Here is a 27,934-nt window from a genome sequence, read left to right as displayed (position 1 = left end):
AAAAAGGATAAAAGTTTTAACCAAGATTTATGGGGAAAATTGAACCACTGAGCTGGTATGATTTCCTTATCCATATAGCAAATAAAGGTTAATGGTATTTTGGTTCCCTTTATGAAATATTGTCTGTCATGAGTTCTAAAAGTATAGAGTAGAAAATAATAGTCTTTATCCTATAGCTTGGTACCCAATTGGACCAAAGATTTATTAAGAGACAACAACCTTAGGCAAGATGACTAGTTACACAATGATAGTGCTCTCTCATGGTGTCACGTTGGGACACATATTTGATGTCATGTCTAGGTTCAGAATCTTATTAATCTACAGTATTTATCATGAAATATTTATTTCTGGCTTAGTTTATTTCTTATCAAAAACCCCCTTGAATTCTATGAGCTAATGCAAGATGTGTGTACTACTTTTTAAGTCTCCCTTAAGGATGTAGTGCCAAAATTATTTTTAATGTTAGCATGGATATCCATGATGAAAAATAATTTTTAGAATCGTTTATCCTCTTGCTTACTTACGAGGCATTCCCTTGGCCTACACCCAAAATATTTTTGAAACAATTAGTTCGGAAAATCCTTAAGTCCCACATATCATTCTTAACTCTCTACACACAAATGAAATTTATCATTAGTCCAAATAAGTTTTTTCCTTAAAATATCACACAATACATAATGAAGCAAACCACCAAATCGTTATTTAAGGGAATCCAATTACATTGCTTTTATAAGTTACTTCATTTAGAAGACAGTTCCTGATATTTTGAGAGCTGAAATTTTTATGCTGTGATTCCCCACTCTAATATCAGAGCAAAAGAACTACACAGCTTGTTTCTAAAGCAAACTATGATTATAAACATATGTGCAAAATACTGCAAGAGGAGATGTACAATTGATTATAAAGGTGCTATCCACCCTCTAGCTACATATAATTTACTATTCTTATAATTCTTTAATATTTATTCAGTTTATGAGAACATAGACTTTTCTGTATTAGATTTTGTATTATCAAGCCTACTATTGATTTTGATTGCGTGATCACAAAGATCTGTCACTTGGTTATTCCAGTTTAATACTTTTACTCACAACTTGAAAAAGACATATAACTACTCACTAATCTTTGGATGCCACAAAGGTGGGAAATATAATAAAGATAAAAGATTATAGAATCATAATTCACAAATATCTTAATGTGTTGGAATAATGGGCCTTAACCCAACAAGATGGAATTTAATAGTATAAAAATAAAAGCATAAAAGCCATCAGTGGCCCTCTGTTACTGTAAAAGATAATCAGATATTAGACACTGTGATTGTTCAGGTTCTCCAAGAAGTCTACATCATAATGACATTAATTTTGCAAGAATTGTATTGAGGAGAAGGCCTGTGAGAAAATGGGGAGGAAGCTGGGAAAGGATGGCAGATTCATCCAACTGTGATGCAAATGTGACTCCTAGTAAAGGACAGAAAGGAAGGCAATTGGCTGAAAGCATTCATGACCTCCATGAAGTCTAATTAAAGTTCATCAAGGCCACTGGGGTGTTCTTGAGCCAAAATTGTCCTTTTGGAAAAAGCCCTACTGCTTTCAGGAACAAGCTGACTTAGCACACCTGCTTCAATCAGTCATTAGCTAGGAAAGGCCCATGGGAAGCATGGCCTCAGGACAAATGATGCAACGCATTTCAGAATGTGGCAGCTGGGGCCTATGGTCAGTTAATGTCCTTATAGTTGGAAGTCCACAGCGTACATTCTCAGAGCATTCTCAAGACAAGTGCTTACATAATTTGGGTTTTCAATATTCCATCCCATCCAGGTGTTGCTTAGAAAATATTACAAAAACATTTCTTAAATTAGTAATTGAAAACCAAACACACCAGGGATTCTAAAAATGTAATCCTACCTTTGGATTTCTAGTTTCAAAACAGTAACTACTTGCAGAAAAGGTGTTTAAGAAAATAGAATTAGGGACACCTGGATGGCTCAGTTGGTTAAGTTTCTGACTCTTGATTTTGGCTCAGGTAATAATCTGAGGGTCTTGGGATCAAGCCAGGAGATGGGCTCCTCGCTCAAAGGGGAGTCTGCTGGAGAGTCTCTCTCTCCCTCTCCCTCTGCCCTCTGCCCCTCCACCACCCACCTCGTTTGCAGTCGAACTCTTTCTCTAAAATAAATAAATGAATCTTTTTTTTAAAAAGAGAAGAAAATAGAATTAGATCTAGTCTTTGATATGTGTATGTGCGTGCACACATGCATGTATTTATAGAATGATGACTTTTTACACATTTGCTGTATTTTAAGCATCCACAGCCATCATTCTCCTTTTGATGCTTAAACTGTTAACTTTTGCCAGTGGGAACCTTTTAAGGTTGCCTATGGGTCATTTTGACATACTATATTAATCTTTTTTTTTAACTTGTGGATCTTTTCTTTTTAGATCAACTTTATTAAAGTATTATTGATATATACTGAAATGTACCCATTTTGAATTTAAAACTTGATGAGATTGACAAATATATCCCCCATGCAATCACCAACACAATCAAGAATAGCCATCCTAAAATTTGCCTTGTGCCACTTTGCAATCATTGCCCACACAGTTGTAGCCGCAATCAATGATCCGCTTTCTTCCACTGTAATTCATTATACTTATTCGTGAATTGTATACAAGTAAAACCATATAGAATGTGCCCTTCTGTTAGTTCTGGCTTTTTTTCACTCACATAATATTCTGGAGACTCCACTGTGTTTTTCCGTCTATCAGAAGTCCATTTCTTTTTACTTTTTGACAAGTGTTTCCTTCTGTGGATATACTACAACTTGTTTATCCATTCACCTCTCAATGGACTTTGGAGTTTCTAGTTTGAGACTAATATGAATAAATCTGCTATGAATATTCACATAAAAGTCCTTGCAAAGACAATGTTTTCATCTCTCTTGGAATACCAAGGAATGGAACTGCTGAGTTAAATGGTTAAGTGTCTAAGAAAACTACCAGAGTACTCTCTAGAGTGCTTATGCTGTCTTACAACCTCTCCAGCAACGTGTAAGAGCTTTAATTGCAGCACATCATGACTAATACTTGTGTACAGTAGTATTTCATTGTGATTTTAATTTACATTATCCTGGTAGTAATGATATTGAGCATCTTTTAATGTGCTTTGTGAGTGTTTGTATACCTTCTTTTGCAAAGTGCTTATTCAAATCATTTGTCCATTTTAAATTGGAATCTTGTCTTTTTAATTAATGAGATAAGCAGTTCTTTATATATTCTGGATATTAATCTTTGGATATATATATATCGTAAATAGTTTTCCACCTGAGGAATTGCTTTTTATTTTCTTAACAATGTGTGTTTCAAAGAATAGAGGAACTTACTTTTGATGATGAAACTTAACTAATTTTCATACAGTTTATGTTTCTGTATCCTAAGGATCCTTTTCCCACCCTCAAAATCCTGATGATTTTCTTTTGTCTTGCCTTCTAAGAAGTTTTATAGCTTTTGCTGTTTTTTAAATCAATTCTGTGAATATTATAAAGTAATTGCAAGGTGGATTTTTTTTCCATATGGATATCAAATTGTTCCAGGATGAATATTATTGCTAATTGTTACAACAAGACAGACTTGAAGCTGACTGTAAAGCTGGTGAGGAATATCCTCTCTCTTCCTCACAGGAGAGTCAGTAAAAATCAGAGGAGTTATCTTTAGTCTGCTTTCTAGTACTTGGCCTGTAACTCCCTCCTAAATCCTCCTCAATAACAGGCAGTAAAGGGGAGAACCATTTTTTTGCCTGGTTGTTCATACAATTTGGTCAACAATTTGCTGTATTTATCACTAAAATGGTCCAAATATATGAAGGGTCTGAGCTTTTAAACCCTTCTTGCAGAGTAGCAACTTAGCCTCGCATAGTTTCAAGTACGTCAACAGGATACATGATTCCTATGTCAGAGACAAAGAACTTTATTACTCATGGTAGGAGCAAATGCCAGAGTGTCAGTATTTGCACAACCTCCCTGGGCCCCCGTTTTTATGGGGCAGTATCTGTACATGCAGTACAGTGTAGTAAAGGAGGGGAGTACTGAGCTTACAGAACCAGAATCTTTTATAATGGAGAGTAAGTTTGTCTGCCCTTTGCTCCTGAGAGAGACAGTATCTCTATCTTCCAAGGCTGTTTGCTAGATAAACATCTGTGAAAAGAACAACAAGAAAAAAAAAAAAAAGTCCAGAATAAATGTAGGTGGTACCTCTGGTTGCAGGGTATCTAGAAACATGAGCAACCAATGGAGAGTTGTCCCTACTTGTTCTTTTATGGCCTCATGGAATTTCTTCCTATGCTTCTTGGTTTAGTATTTTGCAACAGACTCATGGAGACCCGATGCAGATTTCTGTAGCTTCTTGTCTGCATAATACCCTTCTCTCTGATTCTCTGTTCTGAAAATTCCAGTCGTTTCAGCTTCCCTGAGTTCTTATCTTTGTCTTCTCCATTTAATATGCTTGTTGTGTTTTGCTGGGGTTCTCCTCCTTTGTGCCTCAATTCAGAAAGTATTCCCCAACAGAATGCCGAGGAAACTGTAGGGCTCACCTTATCTCTTGAACTTCTCTTGGGGATCACAGGCCTCTGTTATCTCTTTTATAATGTCTGAAACAATTATTCTGTGCATTTTGTCTAATTTTCTGTTGTTTACACTGGGATTACAAAACCCAGTACCAGTTACCTCAGCATGGTAAAAGCAGATGTCCCTTTCTAAAAATTTTTCAACAGTTTCTGAGGTAGTCATTAAAAATAATTAGGCAGGGGATCCCTGGGTGGCGCAGTGGTTTGGCGCCTGCCTTTGGCCCAGGGCGCGATCCTGGAGACCCGGGATCGAATCCCACGTCGGGCTCCCGGTGCATGGAGCCTGCTTCTCTCTCTGCCTATGTCTCTGCCTCTCTCTCTCTCTCTCTCTCTGTGACTATCATAAATAAATAAAAATTAAAAAAATAATTAGGCAAAAAAAATAATAATAACAATAATAATAATAAATAAAAATAATTAGGCTTTAAGTTGCATATACATAAAACTGAAATTAATCACAGACCTAAAATGGAACAGAATAAGAGAATGCTTATACTGAAGCATAAGACACTTCTGAGTGTCTTATGCAGAGATACAGTCTGAGAGTCCTTTTCAGGGAGGCTTATCTGGGTCTGTCTGCACTGAGGCCAGTCAGGTGAGGGGGGAAAGCATTAGAGATGCCCGGAGGCTACTCCCTCCCCCTTCTTTGAGAGGGCAATTCATCCAAACCTTTGGGAAAATGTCAGATTGATTTTTTTTGATGTTGTGAAGTACTTCATAGTAAATATTTTAGTCCTAAACAGAAGTATCTCTTTCTCCATTATTAAATCAGAGCCTCCAATCTCATATTGGTTATAAAGAGCGGTAGCTTACTGCTATTCATGGCACTGGAGCTGTTTCCTAGGCTAGACACATTGGCTCACAAACCATAAGGCACAGGTTTGGGCGGAGGCTTAATCGGGGAAAAATGGTTTCCAGCATACCCTCACTTTTTTACCTTAGGACTGAATTAGTAGAATGGGAAAAAATGAGGGAAGAATCTGTCACTCATTTTACCAAATCTTTTTCCAAAACACTGCCAGCACAGTGAGGGTACCTCCACTCATGTCTCATCTTTCATGTTTCATCCTCCTTCCCATTTTATTTCCCGCCTGATAATTGTCCATCATTTCGACTCTTCATTTCATAATCTTATAAAACCAATCTTATAAAACCAATTTACCAATGTAAAACCCAGTTTTACATATATATGTATATCTATCTATCTATATACATATCTAGATAGATATATACCAAGAATGGACTGAAGCTGCTTTCCAAATGTTTTCTTTATTCAATAGATTACTGGATTTTTCAGGCCATGCTAATAATCTATTTCACCAGCACGTATTTAACAAAGCACTTAATGTGTCCTTTTAGTGTTATTATTGTTTAATGTCAAAAAAATCAGTAGATATTTTTAAAGTCATCTCATTTGGAACTATGATATATTATGATTGTGATTAGGGCTCAATAGCATGACCAAGAGAAAATCCAGGAGTAGCTTCTCATCCTCTGACCTTAGACACCCTCTTCACCTCTGCCATAATTACTTTCCTAAAATACAAAGCTATGCCAGTCACGGCTTGAAGATTTCTCATGGCTTCCTGTGGCCTAATATAATATTGAAACATTTAGGGCACACGAGGCCCATTACAATCTGAGCCCAGTTTTGAAACACCTTTTAGGTTTCAACCACTCTGAGATCACCTTACACCATAACCAGGTCACAAGGCCTTGTCACGATTTGGTGCCTTTGCTTGAGCCATTTCATCTGCCTAAAAAGCCCTCTCTGAACAACTCTGACTGCTCTGGCCAATGCTATTTGCTCACTCTTCCTCACTCATTTCTTACTTCTGAGCAGCTAAAATGCACCAGCAAACACATCACTGACAAATCCTGTGCTTTACCCATCAGAGAGCATGAAAGACTCAGGTTAATAGAATTCTTCAACCTGCATGCCTTAATCTTGTCTCTTGTTGATTCATAATACACCCTCACCTCTTTCCAATAGTTGCCACCCTAAACATTCCTACAAATCTCCTGTTATGATTACATATGTAACTCAAATTCCCCTGGACCCCACCAGACCAAGGCAGGAAGAGAAGATACTTACTGATTTCATGTTCTTGAGCAGAGCTGCTCAGTACAGCTCTCTGCAATGATGGAAATGTGTCTCTACTGTCTTATATGATGGCCACTTACAACACATGGCTATTGAGTATTTGATATGTGATGGAAGAAATGAATTTTTAAATTGCATTTTAATTAATTTAAATAGTTGCATGTAGCTAGCGGCTACCATATAGGACAATGCAGTTCTACAATCCTCATAGGCTTGGAAACCAACTCATAGGACTGTTATTCTAGAGATTAGGCCTTTAATAGTAAAAGAAAAGAATTTTTTAAATGTACAACTGGTCATAAAAATTAAGGTGCTATTAGGGTCATATGATTGCAAGAATTTTTTTTTCTTTTTCCATCCTTCAGGACTTATCTACAATTTGGCCTACGTTATTTTGTATTAGTTTTCATACTGCTTTTTAAATGTTCTACAGCCTTCACTCTGTATGTAAATTCTGCCACTCTGGAATAATAATCCTAATTTTCTATTTTGTTTATTATTTATTTTTTTAAAAGATTTATTTATTTATTCATGAGAGAGAGAGAGAGAGAGAGAGAGAGAGAGGCAGAGACACAGGCAGAGGGAGAAGCAGGCTCCACGAAGGGAGCCCGACATGGGATTCAATCCTGGGTCTCCAGGATCACGCCCTGGGCCGAAGGGGGCTAAACCGCTAAGCTGCCCGGTGCTGCCCTGTTCATTTTTTCTTTATAACTTTATGAATGTGCTGCATATAGACAACATGTATTAGATGATGTTGAGCTAGTAATTGGGCTAGTCAACGAAGTACTAGACAAGAAAGATTGCTTTTATGGAATATATGAAAACATAGAATCATCTCTAAATTCAGTTAGCATTCATGATGGTTATAACAGGGAAGGCAATACAGTGTGGAAGTTAAAGCACAAATGGGGTGCCAGATAGACCTTGGTTAAGTGATTAACCAAGTGGTCTAACCTATCTAAACTTCAGTTTCCTATACTGTAAAATAGTGAGGATAATAATAGTATGCAATCTAATGTAAAGCCATTAGGCTAGTGTCTTGCACAGACACTAAATGTTAGTTGATATTGTTACTGTAATTATGATTATTCTATAATTCTATTATTAGTGTTCTCATTAGTGTAGAACTTCACAGCTGACAAAGCACTTTCAGAATGTAATCTCATCTGACCCTCTAAACAGCTTTCCAGGCAGGTAGATAGTCCATTTTATAAAAGAAAAGTGATATTTAGAGACTTTAAGCAACTTGTCCAAGCAACAAAAGGCAGAGCTGTCCACACCAAAGCCCATGCATAGGCCACTATGCTGTGCTGCTTTTGTTACTGGTAATCATCTTGCTGCCTTTTTCAAGATGCTTATTTAATTTCTTCATCTCCAAGTACTTAATCTTAATCTGGGTTTTAGCAAATATTCCTGCTTCCCAGGATGGTTGCCTCTCTTTCCAGCCTTATGCTACTATTGTGTTCTAAAGTTGTTTCTTATGTGTTAGGTGAGTAAATGTTTTGTAATATGTGATGATGCCTTGTGTAAGCATTGCAAATCAATTTTTTGAAAAAACTCTTATCCATATCCAAGAGCAAACACTTATGGTTTACTCCTGAAAAGCCAGGCCAGCATCTGAAGCTGGAGCTCAACAAATGTGTCTTTGTTTCAACTGATCTGAACATCAGATATAAAAGCTCTTAGGCATCTGCCAAGAGTCTTTGCCATATTGTATCTTACAAGTAAGAGACAAAGGGCTTTGGAATAATTAAACAAAGCACAATTTCTATATTTTATTTGCTCAGGACCCTGTCCTGTATTTTTTATGCCAGCAAAATGTAATTGAAAGTTAGCTGAAAGGTGGCTCACATGAGATTTAGAGAATTAGACTCATAATCCATAATTAAAAAATGTCACTACCAGTGCATATTAGGCAGTATTAAGACTTGAGTTCTCTTCTTAATTAGACAGAATACAATGATGTGGCTAAATAAATGCAGAACTCGATGACTACATTCATTTCACCATGTCAGAACAAACATGATGATATGGCCAAATGAGCCATGGTATCCTTCACATTTAAAGGCAATATAAGTCTCTTCACTCTGTGTATTTATTTCCCATTTACACCTCTAGCCTGTCTGACTTGGGGTCACTGATGAACACTGAGCAAAGAATGCATAGTCAAACACAACTGAGTTTCAGCAAAAGCAACAGGGTGAAGAAGCAAAGCATATCACAGGATGCTTGGGGCCCTCTGTGCATTTTAGTTTTCTGATTAATGAAATGTGAATTAGACTATTGCTTTATAGGGTTGTCTATATAATCATGAACAACTCAATTTCTGTGTCTTTTTCTCTGCATGTAAAGCAAAGTAGGTGAGGAAAGAATTCCTATAACAGAATCAAGTTCGTACGGGCTCTTCAACATTATGCCAGAACTGGCCTATCCTGAGAAACAGTCTAGTGGACCAGTACAGCTAAGGCCTCTTAAAACAGCAATATTCTAGGAAATTATACAATAAAGATTTTTCAGAAGACAGTCACTTTATAGTTGTCTGTGTTCTTTCCAGAATATCACACAAGTATTGAGGATTTTTCCTTAGCATCCTGCCAAGAGATTCCACACACATATGCATAGTGAGTAAATGCTGCTCTGTAGTTCCACTGAGTGGTTCTTACAGCTTTCAGATCAATTCAGGATAGAGATGGTGGTGGTGAGTGATAAGGGAACATTGACCCCAAATTGACAACATGTGGTCTCTGCTCCCAGCTGATTTCCTGAGCTGTCCTGGGCATCTTAACAACACACTTCCTGTTCCATCATTTGTGAAGTCCAGCTAAGAGTCATTTGAACTAATCCTGTCACAGCCATAATAAGCATCCTATATGTTTGAAGATTTTTAAGAAATGCTTCCAAATAATGTGTTAAAGTAATGTGGAGTGTACTTGGCCTGTAAGTCAATCCTGTGTGTACTCTGCACATTTACCTTGCTAAAGCCACACAGCTCTTGCAACATTGATTTACAGTGTTATTCTGGCTTTCAAAACAAAACAGAACTTTGAATCTGATTTGAAAATAATTGCACATGTTTCAATCAGTGAAGATTTTGGTAAATGCAGTAAATATTGAAAGGCAAAACTGGTGACATCTGACCTGAATATTTTGAAGACTTTATAATTGTGGGTTTTGTTTTGCCAATTGTGAGAGTTTTTTACTCTGGTGTTTCTTACCTATATCAAGCAATAATAATGTTAAAATCTATCTAATTGCTTTCCATTTCTTAAGATATAGCTATTTGTTTTAAATAAAATGCAGTACTACATTCTTTGTGAGTCAAGGACTTTTTTTATTTTTTATTTTTTACTATAACCCAAACTGTGATGTTTTCTAGTCATTGAGAGGGGTAAACCTCTATTTTTTTCTGTGCCACATATACAAACACACAAGCTTAGAAAGTAGCCTGTAGAGTGATTAAGAGAATTTAAGTGCTGCCTGACAAAACTAATATGTCGTGGAAAAGAAATATAGAAGTAGTGACTAGTCTGTGAAACTGCCCCTAAAAATACTGTATATATTCATCTAAAGGTAGAAAAGGGACAGAGATTTTCAAGGATACAATTACAGTTGTTTTCTTCCTGGGCCAGTATGCAAAATAAAAAGAATTCTTGCATCTTGGTGATAGATGGGATTTCCTAGAGCCCAGCATGATGTTCACCAGAGCTAAAGCTGTCTGGTTTAGCCTGGATTATTCTCTAAGGGGGCTAGACCAGAAACACTCTCTCTTATTGGACCAGGAATAACAACACCCTCCTCAGACTTGAGTGTCTCATTCTTGACATGAGCGAAGTGTGTGCCTTGAGAATATTTCTAATAATGCTGATTTTCATTGATCCATCTTTATCCTCTTGCTTCTGCTTTGTGATAAATGATGTAAATTTATGAATTGGTTGGATACATAAGTGCCATCTGTCATTGTAAAAGAGAGCAAGGCTCAGCTGGAAAAACGGATAGAACTGGTACCCTTGGAATCCTCGACTTGTTCTAACAAACTAAGTCAGTAGAACAAGGGTAAAGGACAGCAAAACTCAAGTTCTGTCAAAACACATTGCTTACGGTAGAACAAACCCTGCAGCAATCATTCTGGTGGTGATGCTGGGCAAAGCAACCTCATAACCAAAGCCAGGGTATGCTTTTTGGTTCTGATTTTGGACGTGAATTTAAAGTCAGCAAATTGTTCTAGCTTCTATAAGATTATCAAACATGGGGATTAAGTCTTCCTTTTCTTTTATATTTGTTAACAGTAGTTTATAAAGTGTAGTTCATAGAGGAAGCACTTAAGACATGCTATCCATTGCCTTTTCTGAGTGTTTTACTTTTTACAGCCTATAACATTATTCCTTCTATTCTAGATTTCTTCAGAGGTTCCTTTCTTGGCATGAAATATACTCTGCTTGAATGTGACCTCCATGCCTTTATTTTATCCTTGTACAAAAGTGATTACTTGTTTCCTTGTACAAAGAGTAGATCATTCTTGTTTTTGTTTAATTGGTTGATCTTTTTAAAATATGACTAGAAAATAAATCAGACTTCTAACAGTATAATTCTAAAAAAATTTTATAATTGGGGCACCTGGGTGGCTCAGTCAATTAAGCATCTGACTCTTAGTTTTGGCTCAGGTCATGATCTCAAGGTCTGCTTGAGATTCTCTCCTTCTCCCTCTGCCCTTCCCACCTCCACCTCAAATAAATAAATAAGTAAAATCTTTTAAAAAAATTTTTAAATTACAACCAGATTTGTGAAGTTATTTTTTTCCTAGGCAAAGAACTTTATTAACCTTGTTTCAAACTTTATTCTCAAGCTTCTTCAGCTTAATTAGCTGCAAAGAATGAATTGTGTATAAGCAAAAACTGAAAAGAACTGCAGTGTTCAAGGGGCTTGGGCTTAAAAATATTAGAGAGCTATATTTTATCAGATCCATGAACAAAATTTTATTTTATTTTATTTTATTTATTTATTTTTTTTCATGAACAAAATTTTAAAAAGCAGTCATAATATAAAATAGCAGTTCCCGGTAACTTCTTCAAGTTTTATCTTCTTCAGAAGTTGACTCAATTCAGTTTGCTTCATTCTTGGAAGCTTCATCAAAATTCTCCACAAGATCTGGTACTTCATCATCATCATCATCCTCTCCCGTAGCAAGTGGTGCTTTTCCATCCACGGATTGTTTGGGCAGAGCCTCAGCCAGTCTTCTTAAATTAGTCAGACTGTCTGCACCAAGCTGGTTTAAGATACTGGGTAGCATTTCTGTCAGCTGCTTTGTCTCAGCATGGCCTGTAATGGTGAAAGTGTTCGCTGCCAGTGTTGCCTGAACTTTAGGGTTGTTAAAATGGATCACTGTTCCTTGGTTTGTGAACATATTCACTTCTTCAATACTAGAGATATTGTTTACCCCTAACTTCTTTAAGGAGAACTGAAGTTTTTTATCACCTGCTGTAGCTGTTCTATGAACCACCTTCTTTCGATGAACAGTTCCTTTCCCACCAATGCGCACTTGTGCTTGTGGTTTGGCGAGCTTCTCCTGGTTCATGATAGTTTCTTTCATCTTATTAGAGCACAAATGGGACTGCGCGGGGGACTAGGGTTGGCGCTCAGGGGGTCTTGGGCAGACCAGCTGAGGTTAGGCACACACACGCGGGAACGCAAGATGGCAGCACTTGTGAAGGTATTGAGATCAAAGGTACAGGACGGTCTTGCCTTCTAAGCATTAATGCCAAATTATTTTACATTTGAAAAATGTAAATGGTGGTACCTGGGTGGCTCAGTCAGTCAAGCATCTGCCTTGGGCTCAGGTCCTGATCTCAGGGTTCTGGGATCCAGCCCTGCGTCAGGCTCCCTGCTCAGCAGGGAACCTGCTTCTCCCTCCATCTCTCTCTGCCCCTTCCCCTGCTCATGTGTGCTCTCGCTCTCTCTCTCAAATAAATAAAATCTTTTTAAAAACAATATAAATGAAGATAAATAAAATCAACTTGAATATCAGAGAATGATTAATTTTCAAGTGAATTAATAGAGCAGGTTTTTTTTGTTCTCTATAGTTTATGACAGGTGAAAGATGTTCATACCCATTTTATTACCATATGACAAGAAAATAAAGAGCTAAAAGTGGTAGGTTATGGACAGGATGTGGTGAGAAGCAACCCTGCCTCTTTTACCAGAAAGCTCCTCAGCCTTCCTCCACTAGAGTTCCTTCTACTATAGCATGCCAAGTCAGGGGAGAAAGGACCCTTTTTCCTCCCAGAATTGTTTGACTAGTGGAGTCATTCTTCCTTATATGCCGGTTATGTATATCTGATGTATCAAGCATTATCTTAGCAGGATCTCTACACTCTGAAGGCCTGATATATGAGGCAAAAATATGAAGAGCCAGCAAGGTACAGGGGTCTTGGGACACCAAAATCACCAGCAGCAAACCCAACACAATGTTAAATGTCTGCCATAAGGCTATCAGTATGAGGATTGATGTCAAAAGGTTATGCCAGATCTTAGCCTGCCAGTGTGAGTGACGTGGGTGCAGCTGCCAGACTGCAGAGCAGGGGACCAAGTGGGTTATTTCAGGTCCCTGTACTTCACCAAGTCAAAGGATGAATTGGCAATGCAGAATAGCATGCTACTGATTTCCAAATTCCTCTTACAGTTCAAAGGAAACAGAGAACACAATGAGGCTCTAGAAGAGATACAACTTAAATGAATTCTGAAGAAAGGGTAGAATTTAAATAAAGTAACTCAAGAGGAAAGCAGGATTCTCACCGGTAGGATTTGAGCTTCTGCATCTTCTTAAGCAGCTCCCCCTATTGGGAGTGCTCAGCCTGTGCCCCATCTCTATAGACTTCAACCAACAACCACACAGGCTGAAGAGCTCCTTCCAACCCACACAGAGGTCCTCCTGTAGGACTCAGCCCTGTGGTTATAGCTGCCCCTTAATTCTGGCAACCCACTCCAGTATTATGTCTTTTTTGGAAGTGAAGCCAAGCCACAAACAATGGTCTCTTCTAGGCAACTACTCTTGATCTTTGCCTGTTCTCTCAACCTGGCTATAGTTGTTCAATTCTCCCGGAGTTCTCAGAATCCAGCCTTGATATTGGTTTCCAGTTCTTAGTCTTCTGCAACCTAATAGATGTCCTTTGAGGCTTCTTGGCCCCTGGCTTCCAACTCCATTGGCTCTTCTCACCTCTGATTTTGGCATTTCTCTTGGCAGGGGATGAGAAACTCTATGTGGCAGTATGTGGCAGGTCCAGCCTTATAGAAATGCACCCCCTCAGTCTCCCACACTTGTGAGTCTCCTTTTTCTAGCCTCATAGCCCAGTAAACACTCAGGTGCTTTGAGAATAAAGACCAAATAAAAACACAGAGTGTGGCAAAAAGGACAATGTTCTCTCCACTGTGAGTTCCTCAAGACAGGTGACCATGTCTTTTCATTTTGATTCTCTATCACCTAGAGCAGAGTCCTGCATAAAATGGGCACTATTTAGTTAGATGTTTCTTGATTATCACTCCATGATAAGGTAGAACCATTTTAGTCCATCTCAGCTGAGATTCCCTGCTATGGAGATCAAAACATTAGGTACCACGCCCCTCCACTCCTTGCCCCAATTCCAAACCAAGATGCTATGCAGGATTTGCAAAGAGGGTAGTCAAAATTCTGTTTTCTTCTCAGCACATCATCCACCTCAAATTTTTAAAGGGGTTGAAATTGAAGAGTAAAGAAGGCAGCTCTGTTATTGGTGGAGTGGTCAATATGCTGTTTCTCTCTCACTTTAAGTCAAATAGGGGGATTCCTAGGGCCGCACTGCATGACAGTACCCGAGAACTTGACTGATATTCTCTGGACTTTAACAAGGTCCAGAAAATAGTGCCTAATTCCTTTCTAAGGGGAAAAAAGGCAAAAGGCTGTGCTTTGAACTGCCTGCCACAATAGTAGAACAAAAAGAGATCTGGGAGAGAACTGTTCTCCACTGATGGCAGCAGGTGTAGGTCCCTTGTCCTGGGCCGGATGTGGCTCCTACACAAAAAGTCAGCATGAGAACTACTTGCAGGGGAAACTGATTGAGATAGAGGGGGTAGGCCACCAGATGTCCAGGGCTGAGAAAGAAATCCAGCATGTGACCTCCTGGAAAAAGATCGGCAATGGGAATCTGCCACATCCAGAGGGTGTAGATAGGATCTCATCTGACCAGCTAGTTCAGCACAGAAGAGCTTTTGTTGTTGTGGCCTCAGGCCCCTTCCACCCATTGCAAACCCCTCAGGAGACCAGGGTGTTCCAATGAGAGGGGAAAGAGGTATAAAAGGAGGCTGAAAACCAAGGCTGGGAAACCGAAAAGCTTTCATCTGGGATCAGATTTGAAGCTTTTTATAATGACAGTGGACTGGATATTTCAGTTGCTAAAATGACATTATTCTTCTGGTCACTCAAGGTGACCAAATGACTTTAAATCAGCTGTGTGATCCGAAGAGCCATGGTACTTCAGATTTCATCTGAAGAATGAGGAAGAAATGGTTAACAGGGGTTTTGAAGGCCAAATGCTGAAAAAGGAAGGGAAGCTGCTGTTTCATGCAGTTGAATTCAGCTGATCTAAATATAACAAATAATGAACTGACAAATGAAAAAATAAATGCACATGAGGAAATCATTACAAATTCAGTCATATGACTCAATTTGACTCAAGATATTATTTACCATAAATTCGATTTTAAAAGTTATCTCCAGTTCCCCTTCTAGTTTACTATTATCTCTGCTCTTAACAGGTCAAAATTCTGGCCTCCATTTTTTGACCATTTCAGGTGAATACTCTTCCTTACAGCTGCCAGTTCCTCTGACTTCTGCTCTCCTAAATTTTATTTTATTTTTTTAAAGATTTTATTTTACGTATTCATGAGAGACACACACACACATACACACACACACACACAGAGAGAGAGAGAGAGGCAGAGACACAGGCAGAGGGAGAAGAAGGCTCCATGCAGGGAGCCCGATGCGGGACTTGATCCCAGGACTCCAGGATCACACCCCGGGCCAAAGACAGCACCAAACCACTGAGCCACCCAGAGATCCCCTGCTATCCTAAATTTCAGAGCAATTTTATTCTTGAACCCAAGTAAGCCTTTGCCTTTTTTTTTTCTTCTCCAGAACTTTCCTAATTTGCTACTCTGTGGACATATCCAAGACATATATCCTTTTCCTGCTTTTTAGATTCTTTTTTTCCAAAGTAAAAAATCCAAGATTTGCTGGCACATTGGATGCTTGGGCACCAGAGAAATTGGAACTGTTATCAAGTCAGACATGATTTGGGAAGAGGGTCCTATATGGTTTTTTGAGTCTCTCTTTTCTGCCATCGTTTTGGTTTTCACATGTAGGTCACCCGCCCTCTGTTACAGTTCACTATTTCAGGTCTTCCCATGGAATCATGAGCATATTTAATGAATTTGCTCTTTCCTCAGCACAGCAAACTCTTTGAGGGCAGAGTAAAGATTAAGCAGAGGCAAAAAATGAGTGCCCCAGGGGATAAAAGGATTAAAGAATTTGAGGACTACATCCCTGTGGACAATGGTATGATTGACTCTCCATCAAGATAGTTCCAATACAAAAAAAAAAAAAAAAGATAGTTCCAATACTTTGAGTTGTTATTTTACAACGTATATTTTAACATATATCTTTGTGCTAAATCACTACTGTACTGTTATACTTACAGGCTTACTTACTCTTGTGCTATAGTACTAACTGGTAGATTTTCAAAGTTCTTTGCAGTTTATTAATATCAATTCATTTTATTCAAAAACATTTGCTTTTGCAGGCCAATGGATTCAGCATACTCTTAAGTAGCATTAAAATATTGATTGGTCCGTGTTTAAAAAGCCATGACGAGTGGTTTTATGTGATTTGATTTCGCTGTCTGCCTCCCTGATTCTTGGTTTGGCTGACAGCAATCCAGTGCTTTAAACATTGGTTTGGTAAACTGAAGAGAAGTATTGCCCTTCAATCATTACAGAGTGGTAAACAACTAGGATTGAAGCTGGAGGAAGGGTCATCTAGTTGCAATTATTGCTAAGAGATTTTAAATGTTTTTATTTGAAGGCAACCTCATAGTACGTTTCATCTGAGAATGGTCTGTGATTGGACCATATTGTACAAGATAACTGTTCTTAAGACCTTCATCATCTTTGCTTTAGAGCTGGGTTCGCCAGCCAAGTTCTTCTTCCAGGGCTCATTTATCTCATAGGTGACACATTAAATAGAAGAAAATAAGTCAAAGTTCAAACTCCAGCCTCTATGTTGTCTTGGTCTGTCAGGTCAAATTAATCATCTAATGGTGTGCCCTTGAACGAGCTGCTTGCCATATACATTTAGCTGTCCAAACTGCATCCCCCACCACCACCAGTGGAAATAATCTCTGATGAGAAAATCAGAGAAGACAAAATTACCAGGCAAGTGGGACAGGAGGATGATTAGAAAGAAGATGTGCGGTTTTCTTTTTTCAAATCAAGCACTAATGGCATGCTCTTTCCACTGGTGGTTGCTAGAGTCCCCTCAGTATATGGCATTCCACAGGAACTCAACCTCCAAGCAAGTATTATGCCACCCATGTGATATTTCTGTGGAACAACCTAAAGGAGATATGGGAGAAATATTAAGTGTCTTGTGAAGGAATCTAAATACATTCTGAAAGTTTGATTTCCTGGATTTTTTTCATTATTATAATGGAAGATCCAATGAGTTATCACTCACCAGTCCAGCCCAGACCAGATATGTTGGAAACTAAACATGAAGAATTCTGTTGCGTTTAGTGCTCCAGTGCCACAAGTGGACTGATAAATTGGATGAAGTTTGGAAAGATCCACAGGAATCATAACAGTAATAGGGGAGAGTGATTTACAGAGCATATTCAAAAGAACCAACTATGGTATAGTGTAGTGAAGTGATGGCGAATAGAAAACATGAAGCCAGAAGTATTTGAAGTGTATGAATGCCAACGTGAAGAATTCTATTTCACGTGAAGAGAAAATACTCCCTAGAAGCTAGACTTCATGGGATAAAATGAAAGGGAAATGAGTTTAAGCTGTTCACCAAATATTAATAGCTAGTACTTTTTAAAATTTATTTATTTGAGAGAAAAAGAGAGAGTCTGAGGTGGGGAGGGGCAGAGGGAGAGAAAGAATCTCTAGCAGATTCCCCAGTGAGCATGGAGCCCAACATGGAGCTACATGTCACAACCCTGGGATCATGACCTGAGCCAAAGTCAATAGTTGGACACTTAACTGACTGAGCCATCCGGGCATTCCACTAATACTTTTTTATAATTAAGAAAATGAAGCTATTATATCAATAAACTGTTATCAGTGGGATAGCATTTCTTTATAATTTCAAAAAGATACTAAATTCTAGGAATCAGGTCTAGGCTGTAGCAAATTCATGAAGAGTCTGTTTCCATTCTCTGAAATTATGAATTTTTGGTGTTCTTTTATCCATGTTTATTTAAATTTGTGTGCTAGATGCTGCAATACAACACTGAACAGAAACAGAGCCCTTGGCTTCACAGAGCTCATGGTCTACTGAGAGGACCAATGATAAACCAATAGCCACACAGATAAATTTCACATTACAGCTCATGTCAGTGTTCCGCAGGAAAGGACAAATAGTATTCCAAGAGTTAACAACAGTGACCTTCCCAGTCTGGGGAGGGTGGTAGGAGAAGTGACATTTCAGCAGAGGCCTGAAGAGGAGATACCTTCGAGGAGATAGGGGTAGAAGGAGAAGTTGTAAGGGGCAACAGGCAGTTCTGTGAAAGCCCTGAGACGCCAGCGAGCAGGGCACAAGTTTAATAACGTGATTAGTTTCACTTGAGACCTGACTTGCTCAGAAGAAAGAAAAATTAAAGTGTAGGGTATATGACCTGAGGTTACCCAAGAGAACCCAGAACTTCAGATAATTCCACTAAGGACATTCTATCCACATGACTTAGTGTCCATAAGGTTTGACATGCTGCAATTATGCTTCTGCAGAGCAGCCTGGTCTTGGATCTGTGCACTCGCACTTGGGGCTAGGAAGATCTGCATGCTTAAGGAGTTTGATGTGGCAACTGCTGTCCTCTGTGGCCATAGAAATGTCTATTCTTTCTATGTTGGAAACTGAAAGGATAAGGCCTGTTAGAGGGAATAGTTGTGGGAAACTACTGGATGGTATTTTGACTCTGGTGTATTATTGTGTAAAACCATGTTGAGAAATAAATTTCTTATATTCCACAGAAGTAATGAATACAATGGAGGGAAATTTAAAAGGAAATCCTTAGGGCGCCTTGGTGGCTCAGTGGTCGAGCATCTGCTTTCGGCTCAGGGCATGATCCCAGAATCCTGGGATCAGGTTCCACATCGAGCTCCCCTTAGGGAGCCAGCGTCTCCCTCTGCCTATGTCTCTGCCTCTCTGTGTCTCTCATGAATAAATAAATAAAATCTTAAAAAATAAAGGGATATCCTTAATATCATGTAATTGAGGAATTACAATTTCTAAAATTCTATGAGTGTTTCCTCATGAATGATTTTCTGAGGAAGTGATGCATAATCCCTATGTATAGGGACACTCCTGGGTCACACCCTTGTTGAGAATGAACATAGGCTAACTGTGAGGTATTTAATAGGTGTTCTGTGGGAAGGACACATCAAAAAAAGTTTAGTGAATTACGTTTAACAGAGGCTAGATGAAACAAAGCTAAAAACAGACTTTCTTACTGCCCAACTGATAAAGTACTTAATATTTTTTATTAATATAAATTGTAAAACTCTTGTAAGGTAATAATATTTGACATTGCCCAAACTTTTTCTTTTTTGGAGCATCTTTTTTTCTCCTTGAAATACACAATTCCTCAGAACCAAATATTTCCTATATACCACTCATATAGGTGATCTAAAATTAGGAAAAAAGTCATTACTATTTTTTGGTTATAGAATTTATTGCCACTTTGTTGCCTTTGTAATTATATCTAAAGTTCTGAGCTGAGCAGATAAGACCATTCACTGTCTGGACTCAGTCCAATTTTTTCTTCCATTTCCCCTGCCCCAGCACATGTACTTTATGCTGTAGCCACAATGAACTTCTCCCTTGCCCTGAAAATACCTCCTTTTCTTCTATCTGTATCTTCCATAGTCCCCTCTGCTGGAAAGCCCTTGGTCCCCACCTGTTACTTCCCTCTGCTCCTGGCCCCACTTCTGCTTGCCAAGAGTCTGTTCAGTCTTAAAAATCTAGCTCAAATATCTTCTCTGGCACTTTGTTCTTCCTTCTGTTAAAACATTTTCACCATTATATTCTTATTTATTGGTTTCTCTGACCCTTCCCTGCTTCTGCCTTCCCCAGGCTGAATTTCTTGCTTCTGAAATGACAGAGACAGACTCCAGTTTGTATACAGTCTTACCTGACGTAGGTATACATCCAGCACACAAACGAAATATCTATACTGCGTGCATGAACTTGAATTTGTATGTGCATCCATATGTGTAATAAGGATATTCTCTACTTTTAAATAAAACAAATCAGACCATAAAAAAACCTCTCTGATGAGGAACACAACTTATCTTTGCATGCATTTTTTATTGCACTTATAAAGTATTAAAATTATGTATTTCTATGAGTCATACGGTAACATTGTCTTTGAGCACAGGGATCTTAACATACTCATTTTTCATTCTTTTTTTTTTTATTTTTTTTATTTATGATAGTCACAGAGAGAGAGAAAGAGAGGCAGAGACACAGGCAGAGGGAGAAGCAGGCTCCATGCACCGGGAGCCCGACGTGGGATTCGATCCCGGGTCTCCAGGATCGCGCCCTGGGCCAAAGGCAGGCGCCAAACCGCTGCGCCACCCAGGGATCCCTCATTTTTCATTCTTAGCACTTAGCATAGATCCTGGCATTTAGTAAATGGCCAATAAATGGTGCTTGAATTAAATGGAATTGACTGTTTCTCAGCTCCTTGCTGCTACCCCTGCTGATGTAAGGACTATCACAACAAAGTGACAAAATGTTTGAATTCTGGGATCAAAATGCTTGGTTTCAATCCCAGCTCTTCATCAGCTCTGTGACCTGAACCATTTTGTCCTTTGCTTTGTCATCTGTAAAAAGAAGATGTTCATATTGTCCAATTCTGGGGCTGTTGCTTTAATCTTAATCTATATTTATATCTATTTCTGCATTTATTCTATTTATTTTAATAATATAGTGTCTTTCCCAAGCCTTCCCAGTAAGGGAACATAAGTGCTATATTATACAAGGGAAAACATCTACCCTTTCTAAATTCTATTAAATGTCAAATCAGAGATGAGGATCATATCAATAAAGGAGTTACCTGGGATCCCTGGGTGGCGCAGTGGTTTGGCACCTGCCTTTGGCCCAGGGCGCGATCCTGGAGACCCGGGATCGAATCCCACATCAGGCTCCCGGTGCATGGAGCCTGCTTCTTCCTCTGCCTGTGTCTCTGCCTCTCTCTCTCTCTCTGTGACTATCATAAATAAATAAAAAAAAATTATAAAAAAAAAAAATAAAGGAGTTACCTGAGCAAATATGAGAATATAATTTGCATTGGGTAATGATATAATTTGCCCAACCAAAATGATCTCATTTGATTGTAAAATGACCTTATTTCTCAATTTTTAGACATTGTTGTAAAGCTTTTATGAAAAATTCTGTAAATGTCAGGGGAAAAAGTACTATAGGACATATTTTTTATTTGTACTATTTTACAAAGTCTTTAAAATGTATATTATTTGATTCTCATAGGAACTCTGTAAAGAAAACCAGATCTAGTTTTTCAGTCCAGCTGGGTGATGGCACAAATAAATGACAATGGGCATAGTGTATACTGAGTATCAAATGTACATTTTAAATAATTAACACAGGTTTTCAGAGCATGAAATTATTCCTGAGAACCACTGTCATTGGGATAAAAATATTATAGAAGAGGTAGAGTTTCAGGTGGGCCTTGGAAGGTAAGATTTAGGCAAGTGTAAAGCAGAGAGAACAGAAGTTGACATGTATTTGGTATGTTTAGGGTGATGAGCTCAACATATGGCAGGAGTGGAGGCTAAGCTGGTACTGGAAGCTAAGTCTGGTGGTCTATACTAGAGTGCTGAGTATAGAGCATGGCTTGGAATGCCATGCCGACCCACACATTCCCCAAATTAAACTGTCCACTTCCCTGCAGACACCACTGGCTAACATCCTCCATGAATCACAAGTATGATAGGCATGGAAGGTCTTGAGTCACCCACCCTCAGGGACCTAGAGCCAGACACTGGCTTCCCCCTATTAAAATAAAGCTTTGCTCAACTGCTTCATTCAACAACAATAACCAGCACCATCATTGTTCCAGCACTATAAAAATACTCATTCAGCCACTAAAATTTACCAAACATTCCTACCAGAATTGTATTGGCTATTGAGAATGGCTTTAATAACAGGACTTTGTTCATTTGGTTTTTAGATGTGTTATTACTGATTTACCCATCCAGTCAATTTCCATTTCCTTTGCTGGGTAAAAAACTAACCCCCCAGCCCCACTCCCTGGACCAGAAAAAAGAAAAAACAAAATATAAAAGAACTACATGATAACCACAGAAAGTAATCACGTACTTTCCTGCTCTAAATTAGGGTTTTCAATTCTGATATGGATTTTTCAGGGATATTGTAGTCTTCCCTGAAAGTATTACAAATAGGATGCATTCTCATCTTCTGTGAGTTGGGGGCGGGTGTGTGCAGGAGGAGGAGGCTAACATAAGGGGGAGGAGGTCAGAGTGAGAGTGATTTAAATCCTCTGTTAAATTTCATGTAACCCCATGAGACTAATGTAACATTTTTTTCTGTTGTCATGCAGAACTACTAGACTTAATATGCATACTAAGAGCCTTAGCACTGACTGTAAAAAGATAGATAACCTCTGAATAGATAACTTTGTTTTTGTCGTTCAGAGAAAGCCCAGTATTTTTCACTTGGTGTCCTTAAGTTCACACACACTTCTGTGTGTAGTCTTTCTTCTCAAATGTCCCCTCAAATCAGAAAGAAGACATAAAGTAAACTTAAATGTTTTTAACCAGAAGATGATTCTTGTTTGCTACTTTAGATCTTTAAAGCACATAAGTACCATTTATAACCCGTTCTCAGAGTAATCTTTTGAGAAAAATGATGCACTGGTTATTGATGAAAATTAAGATGCTTAGGGCTTTTGCTTTATTTTATTCCAAATCTTCAGGAATAACAACAACAAAAAGGTCATCTTTAATAACAATAAAGTGGCAATGAGAAATAAGTAATGGCTGTAAATTATAAGCTGAACCCGTACTTTTTCTCATATGCAGAATACCATGTAGCATCTTACTGGACAACTGCCCATGGCCCACTGCATTGTTTCCTCAAGCTAGCAGCCCCTTCTCCACAGTGGCCACCTGTCCCAGAACTGTCTCCTTGACCTTTTAACAACATTTGGTATTGTTTCCTGGAGGGCCCATGACCTCCCTGGTTCCCTGGCTTCTATAGTAGAGCAGTACCTTGGTACTTCCTTTACCTCTCCAATTGCTCCTTCGTGAGCTCATTGGCTCCTCCCTATGTTTCCTCAGTGCAGGCACTGCCCATGGTCTCTCCCATCAGGGAAGCATTTCAATCACAAAGCTTTATCCTCCATAAAGACCAAATCTATAGCTAAACCTGCCTCCACCTGCCTTTTGAATTAGAATCCCCCATTTTTGATTCTATGCTTGGCATTGCCCCTGGCAATATGTCTTTATGATACCTTCAACTTATTCCCTTTCCATCTCCTCCTCAACCCCTTCTTCTGGAATATGTAAATCTTCTCTAAATCATAAACTGTATTAGGACAACCCTTTTTCCGTGTTTTCATTTTTACTTAAACTTAGATATCCTCAGCACTTAGAATAACGCCTGGCATATAGCTGACATCTGGTAGATATTGGATGAATGAATGAATGAGTATCACCCCATCTGTACCCACTGCAAACCAGCCTAACTCTCCTCTGCATCCTTGCGGTCACCTCTGCTTAAAGCTTGGGTGACTGTATTATTTATCACCTAAACTGAGTGGAAATATTTATCACTATTAATTTTTAGTGTGAAAGGGGCACTATTAATTATTATGCTGGGACACTAGTCATAAATTTGGAAAGTCTTGGGAAAACCTGGTTGAGTGCTTATTCTAATCATTGGCATTATTATTATTATTTACTTTTCCTCCTCATATGTTCCCCTACAAGTCAGCTACCAAGACGTGTATCTTGTCTGCCTTTGAGCTTCTCCTCTTTGCACCCTCACTCTCTTTCACTTGCCTGTTTCAAGCTTCACCACATCTAGCCTGGTTACTACTAATAACTCCTTGACTGGCCTTTTTGATCCCTAACCAGTCTCTGCAGTGTCTGTCACTGGCCATTCTATTTCCAGTATATGTGGCTGCCAGATTAATCTTCCTAAGGAATGACTACAGTAATATATCCCTACCCAGAAGAGTTCCGTGAGTTCTCTATTAACTTTGAAGTAAATGCAGACTTCAGGTTTTTAAAGTTCTCAACCTTAAACTAATTGACATTCGTAGGTATACATGTTAGAGACCTGAGCCACTCAAAGCAAAATTGGTGTCACCTGGGAGCTTATTAGAACTAAAGACTTTTGGACTCCATCATTAGACCTGTAGAATCATAATCTACATTGTAACAGGATTCCTGAGTGATCTGTATACACATTGAAATTTGAGAAGCACTGCTCTAACTTTAACCTAACTGGGAGGAATCACAGTTCCAAATTCACACCCCCAGAATTTCACTTGCATGCTTTGTACATACTGGTCTCTTTTTATAGGATACCTATTCATACCTTCTCTCCTTATTGTAATTGTATTAATCTTCCAAAGGTAAACCTCAGCCACTACATACTCTACAACACCTTTTCTGAAGCAACTACTATCTTTGCATTCTGTGAGCACCATAGTGTTTAATTTCTACTCTTACTACTATCTCACTTACCTTATGTTACAGTTATTTAGGTACAAAGTTTACATACATCTGCATTCCCCACTATATTATAAGCCCAGTGTAAGCAGGGACTATCTTTTTTTCTTATGGTAAAAGATACATAATACAACATTTACAATTTTAATCATTTTTGTGTGTACAGGTCTGTCTATTTAAATAGATTTAGATTGTTGTGCAACCACCACCATCCACCTCCAGAATAGTTTTTACTCTTTCAAACTGAAACTCATACTCATCAAACATCAACTTCTCATTCCTCTCTTCCTGTAAACCATGGCAACTACCATTCTATTTTCTGTCTCTGAATTTGACTACTGTATATACCTCATATATATAGAATCATACAGTATTTGTTCTTTTGTGTCTGGCTTATTTCACTTAGCCTGATGTCTTCAGAGTTTATCTGTGTTGCAGCCTGTATCAGAATTTTCTTCCTTTTTGAGGTCAGTTAATATTCCGTAGTACATATATACTGCAGTTTCTTTATCTATTCATCCATCAATAAGCATCTGAGATGCTTCCACTTTTTGACTATTGTGAATAATACTGCTATGAACATGGATATAAAAGCATCTGTTTAAGTCCCTGATGTCAGTTGGATGTACACCCAGAAGTGAGATTGCTGGGTCATATGGTAATTCTACTCCTTAATTTTTTGAGAACTCTCCATATTATTTTCCATTGCAGTTGTATCGTTTTATATTTCCACCAGCAGTGCATCAGGATTCCGGTTCGCTACATCTTCACCAACACTTGTTTGTTTCTTTCTGTTTTGGGTGGAGTTTTTGTTATGTTTTGTTTTGTAATAACCATTCTAATGGGATAGTTATGAGATGGTATGTCCTTGTGGTTTTGATTTGCATTTCCCTAGTGATTAGTGATGTTGAGCATCTTCCCATGCGCTTTTTGGCTATTTGGATGTCTTCTTCGGAGAAACGTCTGTTCAAGTTTTTTGCCCATTTTCAATCAGGTTGTTTCTTTTTTGTTGTTGTTGAATTGTAGGTGTTCTTTGTATATCCTGGGTATTTACTCATATTTCTCCCATTATGTATGTTGCCTTTTCACTCTTTTGTTAGTATCCTTTGATAAACTATTTTTATATCCCTACTTTAAATGGTGTCTGGTCCATATTTATATTTTCAGTGTAATTGAGTTCTTAAATGATGCTTAATTAATGATTTATCACTTTAATTAAATGTATTATACGATCTAGCTAAATCTAAATTAACTTTGCTTTAAAGTTACTTGGGACAAGTCCAATGGGAATGAGGAACTTCACATATAATTGTAAACATTTTCAGGCTTGAACTCTACTAAGATATATAAAAGAGGTTTCAAAACACTGTACTGAAAATTTCCCATCACTGTCCCTAGATTTAGAATCTTGGCAACTTCCACAGGGAGGCTTTGAAAGTTAATTCCTCTTGTATGACAAGAAAGAGATGAGAAATTATTTGTGGGACAATCAGATGAAAGTTTGAATCCTTGTGTTTGGCTAGGGGCTGTCCCATGATCAAAGACAGATGGGAAATAGAAAGTAACTCTGAAAGAATGAATTTTCAGGGAAGTAAGGATGTTTATAAAAATTCTGAATGTTCCCTGAAGCATGACTTCTGTTGATCTTGCTCTACTCAGATGCATCATTAATATGACAGTAGTGAATAAAAAAAGCTAGTGAGTATTTGTAGGATGGTAAAATGAAAGAGATAGTAGTTTCTTCATTATTTCTGAACTGCATTACTTAGATAATTTATAAGCCAAGAAATCTACTAATAATACCTCTATTAACAATTCTGATTCTCTTACTTTCTCACATTCTGGTCTTTCTGCTCTGTGATTTATTTTTAGTTGTAAAACTGTACCACAAATTATCTTTAGCCTATCGAGTCACATTAGTTGTGTACTGCTATGATCATGTGCCCTCTGTAGACAGCTTAATGGAAATTCTGATTGTTCTGGTTGGTTTGCATTTGAAAGGATTACATAAAATTTTGAGTAATTAATTAGCACAGCATCCCAACAAAGAGTTAGTTGATTTTTTACAATAAAAGGTCAAGCAAGAGAAAGTCAATTTGAAGGCAGAAGATATTGCCTTCCTAGGGTCATTTTTACTCTGAATTATGAAACAACTTCAAAGGCATGAGTCAAGCACTTAGTATTTCTGGTGCAAAACATTACTACTGAGCAACTGTAGATCTATCACAAGATCTCTACTGGATTAACATAAGTGAGAGCTAATAATGGCCAATTCATGCACAGATGTAGGTGTATTTAAAGGGTATGTGTGGGTAGTTAACCAGGGTCCTACTTAGCCTTCATTATAATTCTCTATTTACTCTATTTACCCAACCCCTGCCTTTGTGATGAATGATCCATTTGGAGCAAAATTTTGTGCCCTTGCAAATACGTAAAGTTTACACATTTTCCCCAACTGCTTGATATAATGCTTTAAATGTTTTCCCCTGACTATTCTTGACTCATTCACTTACCTGTGTTCTGACGTGATTTGTCTGATTGTTTACATTAAAAGAAATGAACAGGAATAGAGAGTTAAAGCCAGGAACAGATGGATCTTTCTGATTTTGATTAGTTATATCATAAGTCTAAAGTGTGACAGGTGTTTCTGAGACAAGAGCTATTGTTTTAAGGCTTTTGAGCCTTAGTTGGAGTTTATACAAATAAATGCTGTGACCACATTTTCCCAATTTCAGTTCTGGAAAGAAGAAGAAAACCAATAGGTATTGTATGAACAACTTAAATTGAAAAAAGTTCATGTGTTGAGTATCAAACATGTACCTGAAATCATACAGTTTTAGAAACAAGCTATCTATTGTTTCTTTCACTTTACAAATGAAGTAAATGAGACCCAGTGAGTTTAAGGGACCAACCTTATGCTATATAGCTCACTAAGGGCAGTGCTAGAATGAGACTCAAGAACTGGAAGACATCATAGCTCAGTGTCCTCACTATTACATATCATCTTCCTTCAGTTAATCCTTTGGATAAGCACTGTATTAATCAATTCTTGCCTTTATAATTAGAGGAAACCATGTGTATTGATGAAATCAACAAGTTGTTCATCTATTAAACATTGAAATTTTTCTTGTCCTAATCTTCCTACTGGAAGAAGAATGCTAAAGCAGCAAAATATTTTTGACAAGGTAACAA

General features: G+C 38.1%; 2 protein-coding genes across 2 annotated transcripts in view; one reads left to right on the top strand and one right to left on the bottom strand.

Annotated features, from left to right (window-relative positions):
• The window catches only part of STARD13 (StAR related lipid transfer domain containing 13), a 404,789-nt gene that overhangs the window by 122,143 nt on the left and 254,712 nt on the right, over positions 1–27,934 (top strand). The gene's annotated exons all lie outside the window — the stretch shown is intronic.
• Positions 11,505–12,584, bottom strand: LOC121497176 (transcription factor BTF3-like). The gene is made up of 2 exons (XM_041766451.1): positions 11,733–12,584; positions 11,505–11,685 (listed from the first exon to the last, which is right to left on the bottom strand). Exon 1 carries the CDS (start codon positions 12,300–12,302, stop codon positions 11,814–11,816), a length of 489 nt encoding a protein of 162 aa, XP_041622385.1. The 5' UTR covers positions 12,303–12,584; the 3' UTR covers positions 11,505–11,685; positions 11,733–11,813.

The sequence above is a fragment of the Vulpes lagopus genome, chromosome 8 (assembly GCF_018345385.1).
Source record: "Vulpes lagopus strain Blue_001 chromosome 8, ASM1834538v1, whole genome shotgun sequence".
NCBI classification, from domain to species: Eukaryota; Metazoa; Chordata; class Mammalia; order Carnivora; family Canidae; genus Vulpes; species Vulpes lagopus.
This window is presented reverse-complemented; position numbering and strand designations above follow the sequence as displayed.